This window comes from Rhynchophorus ferrugineus, unplaced genomic scaffold (genome assembly GCF_030347505.1).
Source record: "Rhynchophorus ferrugineus isolate W39M unplaced genomic scaffold, kcgeb_rfMv2 rfM4, whole genome shotgun sequence".
Lineage (NCBI taxonomy): Eukaryota > Metazoa > Arthropoda > Insecta > Coleoptera > Curculionidae > Rhynchophorus > Rhynchophorus ferrugineus.
Window position 1 is genome coordinate 34,157,880 of NW_027472583.1, and position 13,284 is coordinate 34,171,163.

General features: G+C 30.7%; 1 protein-coding gene across 6 annotated transcripts in view; it reads right to left on the bottom strand.

Annotated features, from left to right (window-relative positions):
- Cip4 (formin-binding protein 1-like Cip4) overlaps positions 1 to 13,284 on the bottom strand; it is a 125,006-nt gene that overhangs the window by 57,380 nt on the left and 54,342 nt on the right. For all 6 annotated transcript variants that reach the window (XM_076401983.1, XM_076401985.1, XM_076401984.1 and 3 more), the window contains exon 2: positions 7,535 to 7,650. In XM_076401983.1, the coding sequence (XP_076258098.1) occupies positions 7,535 to 7,650 (116 nt within the window). The remainder of the gene's footprint in view (positions 1 to 7,534; positions 7,651 to 13,284) is intronic.

The following is a 13,284-nucleotide window of genomic DNA, read 5'->3' on the forward strand; positions in this document are numbered from 1 at the left end:
ATGTAGTTAGTTTCAATTTAAATTCACAGCCGGCTTGGTGGTAAAGGCGATAGGACGGTCCTCCTACTGTTGCGATAGCCACGAATTCGAATCCTGCTGCGACATGGTCGTAAATTTATGTTTGTGATTGTCCTAGGCAAGAGTGTAAAATCCGACAATGAAAATGATCCCAGTCACGCCAGTAACCTGGGTGGGTAAGACAGGATGTCTTCTGGGATGATTTCTAAAGTTGGCCACTCGCCAGTCAGTAGGCTTAATGCTGAGGACCGTGGTTCGGAGCCCACGTTAAACTGTAAGTTCAGTCCAGATATATCCATAGTTGGTAAAAGGAGACTTTAAAATAGATTTTAAAAAAAATTAAATTCTGCATATATTCATTGCTTCATTTATGTATTCATCTTGTATTATATTTTATCCATATGTCTCACCTAAAATATATATTATAAAAACAATAAATGATTTCTTCAGCAAAGAGTAATTTCTTTACCTGAATTTTCATATAAAATTGTATTGTTCTTTACTTATTTATTTTACTCTCCGATCTCGCTCTTGCAGCTAGCTCATCTTTAGTTTGTCTTTTATGGCTTTCATTTATTTATTTCTTTCTATTTTGTCTTATGTCCCACGTGTCCCAATTAAAATTCTAATTTAAGAAAGTATATTTTGTAACTAATGTTCTATGAAATATTCATTTTAAATCATGATGTACAAATTAACGTATTTATTAACTGCAATATTCGGTTAGTGCTTTGTTAAGCATGTTAAGCATTTTGTAACGCATTTACTAATGAAATCTGAAATTATTCAGAAGTCAATACCACAAAATTTACAGAAAAATCTTAACAACCTTTAATACAATGATATACTATGTCTCCAGTACCATGTCAATTAATAACAGTCCTTAAGCAAGACATTCTTTTATTTTTTTCTTATTCTTTACCAAACAAAATTAAATCATATTGCGATTTCGAAATTCTAAATATCTTGTAAACAAACAAAATAAAGTATTCTTGTTACTCTCGAATGTTGTTAATCTATGTTGGGATGAAATTTTCATATATGTGGGGTTTTTCTTTCACAGCTGTATATACCTTCCGATAAAGCGGGACCATTAATTTATGTTCTTCGCAAAAAAATATAAAATATACCTTTACAAGACTATACTATTCTTAATCGTTTTTATCCAAACTTCTCATAACGCCTTAACAATTCCTACAAAACGGGAATAACCAAAAGTAACATAATACACTCCTTGCTTGATTTGGGCGTTTTTCGTTTTATTGGATATATATTTATTTATTTTTTTAATATATTTTAAAATCTCCTTTTACCAACTAGGGGTTAATCTGGACTGTACCTATAGTTTAACGTGGGCTCCGAACCACGGTCCTTAGAAATGATCCCAAAAGCCATCCGGTCTTAGCCAGCCTGGTTACTGGCGTAACTTGATCACAAACATAAATTTACGGCCATGCCCGAGGAGGATTCGAACTCGCGGCTATCGCAACAGTAGGAGAACTGTCCTGTTGCCTTTACTACTGCGCCACCAAGCCGGCGTAGGTTATTTTTATTCAATATGTATATGTATGTATAAACACATCACATTTCAGGTTGTAAGACCATAAAAAGCGATGAGTTATTGAAATTTGGGAACTTAGGAAATCCGTACAACATGGATTATAGAAAGAGTAAAGTAAAGCCACTGGTTGTTAAAAATTCTGTATATGTGAGTATTTTAAATTGTATCAAGCTCAAGTGTGATTATGTACAATATAGGTTTGTTGGCATTAGAATTGATTCAGTATTAATCTCTCAACCAGTCGCCACTTTTCTTTCTGATAAAATAAAGTAGGTTAAAGCAAATTGTGTTTTCATTCCTGACGATTTCATAGTTTGTTCACATACTTAAGTGCTGAAAAAATGTATTTTGTAGCACACAAAGCTGATTGGAGATCATCAACTTCAATTAATTAACAATTAAAAATATTTAATTAAATAAAAGCTTTAATCGACTTAGTGAATAAATAAAAAAGAAGAGCTACAATATCCTCAAAAATAATGTATCTTAAACAATATGGCGAAAAAATTCGAAGAAAAACATACGGTAAGTCACTCAAACCTATATATATATATATATATATATATATATATCCATAAACCAGCGACCATAAATCTTCCAGTGATGATGTAAATGAAGCGTCAATGCACTTGGCGACTATTTTTTTCGTGTAAAAACCGTTACAAACACCGACCAAAATATTATTTGGCAACAGAGTGAAACCCAGATAGACAAGGATATTTATTGTTTCTGACCAACCGCATTCAACCTAGGCGATAGTTCGTCTCTTTTTAATTTGCGAGACACCCACCGATGTTAGATATGTTTTGCAAAATTACCGTGTCGCAACCACTCAGTCAGTTCATTCGACTTTATACGTTGAATACGTTGACTGTCTAAACAGAATGTTTCATAATATCGCATAGGAAAGACATCGCGAACTACTAAATAACGCTGTAATACGTTTCGGAATTCAAATGAAAATACCGTATGCGAGATTAGATAGCCAGAAATTTCGGTAAAATACCATATCTTCTATATATTAATCGGCTTAGCGAAAATTTTGCCTCCCTTTTTGACGAAAACGGGATCCCCGAGAGGCTTGAAATTGGCACGGTTAAAGCTTATACAGAGGAAGAATTTTAGGACATAAAATGTTTCTGTAATATACCCTATAAATAAGTAAATTCCAATAAAACGAAATACGTTTAAATCAAGCAACCAGAACTAGCCATCAAATTCATGATACAGTAGATTATTCGCCGTTTTTGTTACTATACGTAAATCGACTGTACACGTGTAAATTTACGTTTACGCGACGTACATTTAGCAACGCTCTATCGCAATTTTAAACCGGAGTAAAAATTCTTATGTTTTGTATTTGAAACGATATTAACGCACAAAGTGAATGAGTTAAGATATTATTAAATGACTATTTAATTTTAAGTAGTGTTGTTTAAGATTTTGTATTACTTGTGGTTATTCCCTTATAGTTGGAACTATTAAAGAGTTATATCAGTTATAATTTAACGATTAAGAAAAGTATGATCACATGAGATATATTTTACATTATTTGTAGGGACAAAAAATGAATGTGTCCGTTTTATCGGAAAGTATATCCAGCTGTGAAAGAAAACCACAACATCGACGAAAATGTGGTCCTAATATGGTCCTAATATAATAAAATTCCAGAATAACAAAAATAGTCCGCACTCTGTTTGAAAGGTATTTAAATTTTCGCAAACATCTTTTTCACATTCATACATCAGTCAATCCATTTTTAATTTTAAGAATTTCAATTAAATTGATATCTGGTGAACTCATAACAGCTAAGGAAGACTGTTCTTACTTAAGAACTGGTAGTAATTGATTAGGTTCTGGAGAGAACATATCATTGTATTAGAGATAATAGAAAGATTTTTAAGATTTTTCTGTAAATTTTATTGGTATCAACTTCAAATGCATTTCAGGTTTCATTAGTAAATTCATTTCGTAACAAAGTCGTAATCAAATATTGCAAGTAATAAATAGTGTATGCATCGAGAGTTAAAATGAATGTTTTCCTCATTTGTTAGTAAGTTGTTAGTTTTCATGTAAAATACAAGACAAAGTAGAGTAGATTAACGAAAGCCATATAAGACAAATTAAAGATGAGCTATCTGCAATGGTGGGATTCTAAAATATTATATAAAATGATAGATTGAAACAAAAAAAAATACAGCAAAAAATATGACAGCTAATATTTTAAAGATTGAATAGTGGAATAAATAACTAAAGAAAGGTGCAATTTTATTTAACAATTTAAGTAATTATTTTAATGAATAAACCTAGTCTATTTATTGTTTTTCTATATATTTTTTGATGAAAAATATGGATAACGATAGAAATTATATGAATACATAAATGAAGTAATGAAATATATGTAATGGTGTTAATCCATAATGTTATATAAAATGATAGTTTGAAATAAATAAAATTACCGACAAGAAGAAATATGACCGCTACTCTTAAAGATTGAATAAATAAATGAAGAACGACGCAATTTTATGTTTTTTATTCAATTTATTGTTTTTCAACATATATTTTAGGAGAAAATATATATATAAAGGATAAACATTAACAGGTCAATTGAAAAGTCCCCCGCCTGACACATAGATGGCGCTACTAGAATTAAATCCATAAGTTTTTTAGTTAGCCCTAACCCTCAAAAGGGGCGTGTATAAATTTGACAGCTGCCAGATCATTAGTTCGTGAATTATAGAATTAGAGTTAAGCAACTTTTGTTATTCTGAAAAAAATGGATAAAAAGGAATTTCGCATGTTGATAAAATATTGCTTTTTGAAGGGAAAAAATATAGTTGAAGCAAAAACTCGGCTTGATGCCAAGTTTTCGGACACTGTCCCAGGAAAATCAACCATCAAAGATTGGTATGCTAAGTTTAGACGTGGTGAAATGAGCACCGGTGATGGTGATGGTGAACGCAGTGGGCGCCCAAAAGAAGTTGTTACCGACGAAAATATTAAATCCACAAAATGATTTTGAATGACTGTATATTGAAACTGAATGAAATAACAGATACTCTAAAGATATCAACTGAACGTGTACATCATATCATTCACGAATATTTGGGAATAACAAAGCTCTGTGTAAAGTGGGTGCCGCGCGAGCTCACTTTTGACCAAAAACAACGACGAGTTGATGACTCAGAGCAGTGTTTAAAGATGATCAAGCGTAATAAACCCGAGTTTTTGCGATCAAGCGAGATAAACCCGCAACAGTCAGTGGTTTATCAGTCAATTACAAAGCCAATTTGGACCTACGGGGTGCAAATATGGGGTTACACTAAAACATCAAATCAACGAGTAATCGAACGCATACAAAACAATGTAACTATGTAACCAATGAAGCTATACGATGACGTCGAAATCAAATGGATACACGAAGTGAACTAACATTTCGCCTTAAAACATGAAATAAGGTTGCTAAATTACAGCAACGTGGAAGCAATATAGCTACTGGACAACACGTAGGAAATCAGAAGATCAAACTAAAACACACGAACTTGTTTAGTGTATTACTGTATTATTAACTTTAGCTTAAGTAGATTAGTTTTATTCTAATTTGGGAAATACATACTGATGTATTTATCCCTTTCACACCTTGATTGTATATTAATGTAAGTACAACACAAGAGTAGTAATAAATTAATTTGTAAATTAAGATTGTACTCAGCATATCTAATAAAAGATGTAATTGATTTTTAAAAAAATTGTAAAACTGTAAGCATCAAATTTAATTAAAATATATCATAGGTTTCATAGGTTATAGAATATTTGATTGATGTACTAATTAACTAAGAATATTACTCCACTATACAAGACACACTCCAGAAGTATAAAACTATTGTTTTAATTCAATGAAAAGTGAACCTAATGAACACTGTTGTGCATGCATATAGTATGTAACTGTAAAAAGCATGTGAGTATTGGTTTAAAATTGGAGACTTTGAGATCAATGACGAAGAACGCGAAGGGAGACGATTTTAATGAGCAAAATCTTCAGGATCTCTAGGGTACGATACAATACTTTGATGTAACGATGGGCAATACTTTGAACAAAATACATTGTAACAATGTATCTCTATAAAAATTAATATAAAGTTACAAAAAGCCCTCAAATCATATTTGTTCAATCAATCAATTAACTTGTACCGTTAAAAAGCATATTACGGAAGATTTTCCGTTACCCTAGCATAACATTTTTCTTTCATTGATAAAACAATTTTCAGACTAGGGATACTGTGTACACACCGATTTGGTTAATTTGTTCAGTGAGTCAATTTTGTGTTAAACAAAGCGGGAACAGGCTTCGAAAGCCCAAATTTGTGGTCGAAAAATTAATATTTTTGATATATTTGTAGCGACCTTGAGGCATGTCGAATTTTACATCGTGGAATAACGGTCTACAAAATACCCAGAAATATAATCCCAGATGTTGAACACGGGCGGGGTGCCAGCAGCGCCAACTAGAACCCGATAACGAATAGCTGGCAACCCCGAGACGTTTATCTGGGATGTTACTGAAGGGTATATACCAAACCATCGTTTGGTTTAGTTTTAATCTAATTGTATTTTTCACATTTTTTTATATAGCCAATAAATAACGGTCACATAATGTAAACACCACTGTTTCATTTCGTTTTATCTCCATTCACCGAGCCCCATCATTTACCCTAAATTGTGAATCGCAATTTCGAATAGGCTATAACAAGTGTTTTCGCAACTTCATAATTGGTCACCACTCAAGCCTCGTCTTAAAGCTCATCTACCTCACACCACCCCTTAGCCTCTTAATTTGAGGATTATGGTGGTAGGCACAAGAATCATCCATTGTGATATGAAACTACGCACTTTAATTCCCACTGTACATAATTTAATTTAACCATAAAATCTTGATCTGAGTTTCCAACCAATCTCTCTCAATTCTTGTTGAGTCAACAAAATGGGTAGGGAAATGGGTAGTCCAGCATTGTCGTGGTGAAAGACAAAGTATTTCTTTTCCATTCCCAACAAAAGCTTAACATCTTTAGGCGTAATCTTGCTTGGCGCCAATGCGGTTTATGCAACCGTTTCTGAAGCATCATCGGGCGTCGATCATAATCTTTTTCCTGTATTATTGTCGATCATGATCCGCTTTTCATTGTCCATAATCGTGCGTTTTAAAAATTGCTGGATTTTGTTTCGTTACAGCAGTGATTCATAAATGAAAATAGGGCCCATTAAAATATACCCCGTTCATTCATGTGGAATCTAAGCAGAAAGTTTATTTTGGTATCCAATAGTATGTAAATGATTCAAAACTGTTTTATGACCGACATGTAGTTCCTTCATAATGTCTACGGAAAAGAATCGGTAGACCAAAGGAACAGATCACATACAGAAACTAATAAATCAAAAAGTAAACAGATGATACTGCCCAATTATATTAAACAACCCAGTATATACAATATATTAGAAAGACTTATAAATAAATTAGAGATTGTGAAAGTCAAATAATAACAAAATTTGATAAATTAAATACAGCTTATTAAAGTTGATTAATGACAAATTTCAAATATTTATATTTTACGATAGTATTACTGAGTCATCATTAGTGAATAAGCGGATCAAAAAAAACATGATTTCTCTTGGTTTGAAACCGGCATTTTCTATTTTAAATATTAGAATAATACATCTTTATTTTAATCCAAATATTTTGCAGACTTACAAAAGAATAACAAAACTTTTGCTTGTCGGATATTTCGATAAATAGATTAAGATCATTTTACCTGAGAGTCATGTCCAGGAAATAAAATAAAAACACGATGGGTTTGTACCGCTAAGTACGATAAGTCAGGTAAAGTTTCTTGTCGCCAGTTAGTTTTAACATGCAGGAAGAATCGTAAAGATCGAACAGATAACGCTCATTATTCTTACCTCAGTTTTGAAGCGTATTCGGATTCTATCAAGGCTCTGTCCCGTACGAAATGACCATACCTCTCCAAGAACTCAATGCCTTTCAGAGTATGGATTGATAAATTATCGTACTGATCCTGAAATAAGAGAAACTATTAGAAATATATAAATAAAATGTTTTTCAATTATTTTCTGCCTCATCGCATTTTAAATTTGAATTAATTTAATTTTTTATATTTCAATTCATTATTTAATTAGCTAGTTATTACATATGCTAATACGCTAATACAAAACATTGGATATTTTTTACGAATATAAGGAGCACGACGGATAGTGAGAATTGGCATAGACTGAGACTGGATTGGTGAGACTTTATATGAAGGCAACCATTTCGTGTCAATTCAGTATCATCACAGGTCTATGTATCTGTGTACAATCAGACACTTTATTCGTGTGCTTTTAATGAATTAAAAAAGATAAGAATTCAAAAAATTTAATTTTGATCTAATTTAAACAATTTTATTTAATTACTAGAATATTTAGATTTTATTACATTAATAATTCTATAGGAATAATAATTAAATTGTTGTGTTATTCTTGGTGATTTAACATACATTGGTTTTAAAATATGGAAGAACAAGAGTAAGTGCAGAATATAAGTTTGAATTTTTAAAAATTATAAAATCCAAACACCATCAGTTTTATTTATAGTGGGAATGTTAGCTGTCAAATGTATAGTGAATAAAATGATTCTTGTTGTGTTGGAAGTAGTCAAGTCATTAATGAGGTTTGTCCATCAAGTCATTATTTGAATAGTCATCATCAAAAATTGTAGTAACTGGTAATAATTGATCTGGAGTCATTAATCTAATGACAAGGAAATATTATAGAAATATATATAGAAAGAAGATAGAAAAAATATATAGAAATATAAATTATTATATAAGAGTAAAAGTAAATAAATTACTGTTTTGTAAAAATACTGATGTATTGACTGAGATTTCTTTCAGCTTAAATTAAAAGTATGATAATCCATTCATTTTAGGCTAGTAAATGACAATACATTAATCGAAAGCTCGAGATAGTCAATTTATTAATGGGATTTGTGGATCAAGAATAGTAGCGATCATAGTTGATCATATTTAGAGAATTTTACTGCTTTCATATATAGTGGTGGCTTTTTCGTTTGATCCAAACGATTTTGGTCTTTTTATGGTAATGTTTATTTATATGGTTCTTGGAGTCCTTATCAATTGTTCAAATATGTAAATTAATTTATTAATATGGTATTTTTATAGAATGGCTGGACATATATTAATTCCAATAATTTTCCATTTTAATTTACCTCCTGAACGAACCTATTTACCTGTTTATATATATTTTGGACAATAAGTCTAATAATCACGAAAAACATGTAAGTAAATAAAAATGTATCTACGCAAGCGCCAAACTCGGATTATTCTGTTTTAAAATAAAATGAAGTTCAATATGCGCATGCGCCAAATCCGGAGATATTTGTGGAGTAATAAGGATCGGAGCTCAAATAACTCTCAAAATACATTTTCTCCATTCACATCTTAATATTTTCAAAAACTTAGAGCAAGAAGAACGGCTACATCAAGATATAGCGATTGATAGGCGATATCAAGAATTCTGGGACGAAGAAGTGATAACGATTGCTGTTATTGCCTAATGCGTGAAACAGTTCATTTCTGATTTATACTTCCTAATTTAATAAATATAAATGGCCGTTAATAATCACAAATAGTGAAATAATGAATTTATTGAATATTTCGAAAACTAGAATCAATTTTTTTAAAACGAGGTGTTGATTTGGATTCAGCTTTTGGTTTGGCAGCTGTTTTTGAGCTTTTGGTTTCTCAGGTCCAAAACAGCGTATATTTCCTGCTCACATATGATTCACAATATATGAGAATTTGTCTGAATTTGAGAGACTTGAGTTTTTTGGAGAGCATAAGAAAATAATGCTCTTGCTTCAAAATAAAATGGGAGTGTATCAGTGTGTTAGAAATAATTGTAAATATTATTAGGATGGATTACAATGTAAATGTAAAGTTAAGGTACAAAACAGCGACCAAATATTGCAGGTAAGAATACATTAATGTTGTTTTGTGTCAAGATTAACAGTTAATGTTGGAAAAACAGCAATAAAAAAACTTTTGTAGTAATTTCAAATGTTGAAAAATATGTGAGACATGAAACCAAGGTAGGGCGCAAAAGATTGCTGAAAAGGGAAAATTTAGAGATCAAGCAAGCCATAATATTATAGAATAACACGGAGCTTGATTGATAAATAATACAACGCCTATAAACTTAAAGGAGTTAGACAGGAGTAACTTTTTGTTAAATATAACTATCGTATTAATTGTTTTTCATTGTGTATTTCAGATGGGCTAAAATATGAAGATATCCCAGTAAGTTATGGGGGAGGTAATGAAGAGAACAATAAAGAAGAAATTATGAATTAACCACAGGAAATTGATAATCTTTTTGTTATTAGTATGATACTTAGCTTAAAGGCATTTATCAATTAACGCAATGGGATATGAGTAATATGATATTTCATTGTTTTAATCTTTTTAGCAATTGTTTTTTTAAATATTTACTTCATAAACACAATTATGATAAATATAATATTTTATTTAAAAATTATAGATATTTAAATGTAATTTGTATTGTATAAAGTAATTTGTAACATTTTACTCATAACAACTTGTATGTTGTGAAAAATAAAATGCCTAACTTTGTTTCTTAATGTGCCAATGTATATGTTAAAATTAAGAAATAATTAAACATTACACATTAGTTTTGTTTACATATTCCTTATTCTAATATAGAAGCATATATTACTTCAGTTCATATAAATAATTTGAAAAATAAATAAATTATAACAATAAATTTGAAATCATTTAAGGTACTGTAAGGTAGGGTTTTAGGATAGAGATTAAACCTTTTAGTATAATAACACAACTTTATTTACACATTTATTTTCGCTATGTGCCAGTAGGAGAGTTTCCACCCTGCTTTACTTTTAATTAAGCTTTATTAACTTAATGAACTGTGGTCGAATTTCGAACATTAGTCATTCACTAATTCATTTTATTTTTTCCCTTTCAACACCATTACCCAATTACATTTATTTTGATAGTACATAGAACTGAAACATTAATTGAAAATAAATAAATATAGACTTATATTTCAGCCATTAATAACTCTTATTAAAGTGTTAGCAGAAGTGTTGAGCAGTTAAGGTCGCATTTTGAAATACGATTATTTTGATCACGTATCGACGAGACGAAGATTCGACCTAAATCAATAGTCATTAATTTAAAGCCGGCTAATTAAAGATGCTTGGGCATGGTCGTAAATTTATGTTTCTGATTGTTTAATATTTGTGATTGTCCTAGGCAAGAGTGCAAAATCCGACAAGGAAAATGATCCCAGTCACGCCAGTAACCAGGCTGGGTAAGACCGGATGTCTTCTGGGATGATTTCTAAGTTGGTCATTCGCCAGTCGGTAGGCGTAATGCCGAGGACCATGGTTCGGAGACCACCTTAACTGTAGGTCTAGTTCAGATAAATCCCTAGTTGGTAAAAGGAGACTTATTCCCGTATTGTTAGAACTAGGGATGCCGAAACAATATTGATATATCGATATTTTTGGCCGATATTTTTTTGATATGAATGTTTATTCAAAAAAATCAATTATATTTCTTATATAATAATAACAATATATATTATAAATAACAATAATTTTTTAAATACAAAGTATTACTTTTTGAAAATAAATAATAAAGATTATTTTATTTCATATAAAAATTGATAGATAAATAAAACTCAAATCATAGAATATTATCCTTTGTTTTCCATGATCGCCATCTCTTAGGTAACATATAAATGTAATAGCGAAACCAGAAGGAAACATTTTAAACTATTTTCTACATTAACCGGAGCAAACAGTAGTTTAAGGGAGCTAACTCTGGTGAATACGCCGCGTGAATTTGCACCTCCTACCTCAAGTTCAAGAGAATCCTTTCATGTTGGAAATAGGAGTTTGAAACGACGTATTAGGCAATAGAGATACCACATCATTTTAGGTGTGAGTATAATCTATAATCAATTATAATCATATTATAACCAAGGCCAAGCTCTCATTATTGAAAATATGAAAATGTGGTTAACCGTATACGCGACTGGTTGTTTATTAATGTTGATAAACAATTTTAATGGGTTATTTAAATATTGTTATTTATTTATTGTAAATTACCGACCCAACGTCTGTAAAGTATTAACGCACAAAACATTTTAATGATTTATTGCGTAAATGCATTTTAAATATATCTTAATTATGAACGGGTAAAATTTTGAAAATTATATGTATACGTTTATAATTATTGTGAAATCGGAGAGGTATATTATGCATAATTAAAATACATAAAACTTTTAGGCAAAAAACATGTGAATATAAGCAAATATGATATCTGGCTATTAACAAAAGACAGAGAATATCGCGGATATATACAGGGGGTAGAAATATAATTAAAATACCATGCTATATTGTGCATCTTGTTGTATATTGGCAACACTGCTTCCATGTAAATAATGTGGCCTGTATGTATTGGTCAGTATACATAAGTCCTGCTGGATGGATTGGCATTCAGCTGACTCTCATTCTTATCACTGATCAGATTACTACGAATGAATATCTCGACATCCTCAATGATGAAGTTCCCACTATGACTAGCATATTGTTACAAAACACGGTCATATTTCAAGATTTTTTTTACTATTTAATTAATACACTATTACTAGTCGTTTCCGTCTAACCCACAATTTGTCTTTATGATAACTTAAATCTAGGTATATAACTAGGAGGATCCATCGGCCCTAACTCAGTCTCTGGTGAAATAATGTTTATGCATGTCACTGCTGTATTTTTTAATATATACACCTCACTACACAACACTACACAAGATCAGATATATTCCAAGATGATAATGCGCCCATACATATAGCCAAAAGTGTTCAGTCTTGGTTTAATGGGCATCCGACAGCTTCCCCGACCAGCACAATCGCTAAATCTCGACATAATTGAACCATAAGTGAACTTTAGAGCAGATAGTGAGGAGTAGATTTCCATCTCCAACATCATTGAAGCAATTGGCGGATGTTTTGGTAAAGGAATGGGACAACATTCTATTGGAAACTCTTTAAGTACTATTTCACGAAGAATTACGACCGTCGGCTGTAGATTTAAAATATCTTGGAAATTTCATATGATTTTATAAAGTGTTATAAACTTAAATATGTAATGATGTAATTATAATTTATATTGGTTAGTTAAAAAAAAGATAAATAGTTAAGTTCTTTTAAATTGACATCTGGGGTTGTTACATTAACAGTCAATTGATAGTGTTTATAATTATAATTTCTAAAAAAATAAAACTGGATATAACTCTTATGTTAATATTGATACTGTTAAGTTTGTTTGGGTTTATATTTGTTTTTCATAACATATCAGAATTATAACATATTTTAATAGAATAACTGACCAGTGAACAAAAAATATTTATATTATTTTAAAGACGTATGTTGTTTAATACAAATTTGCATAAATATTAATTTTACTTGAGAATTATGACGAAGCCTATATTTTAAAATTGTTATACTTAAGTATGTTTAATACAACTTCTCAATTTATACGTAACCAATCAGATACAGATATTAACTATAATTAATTTTCAGCAGTT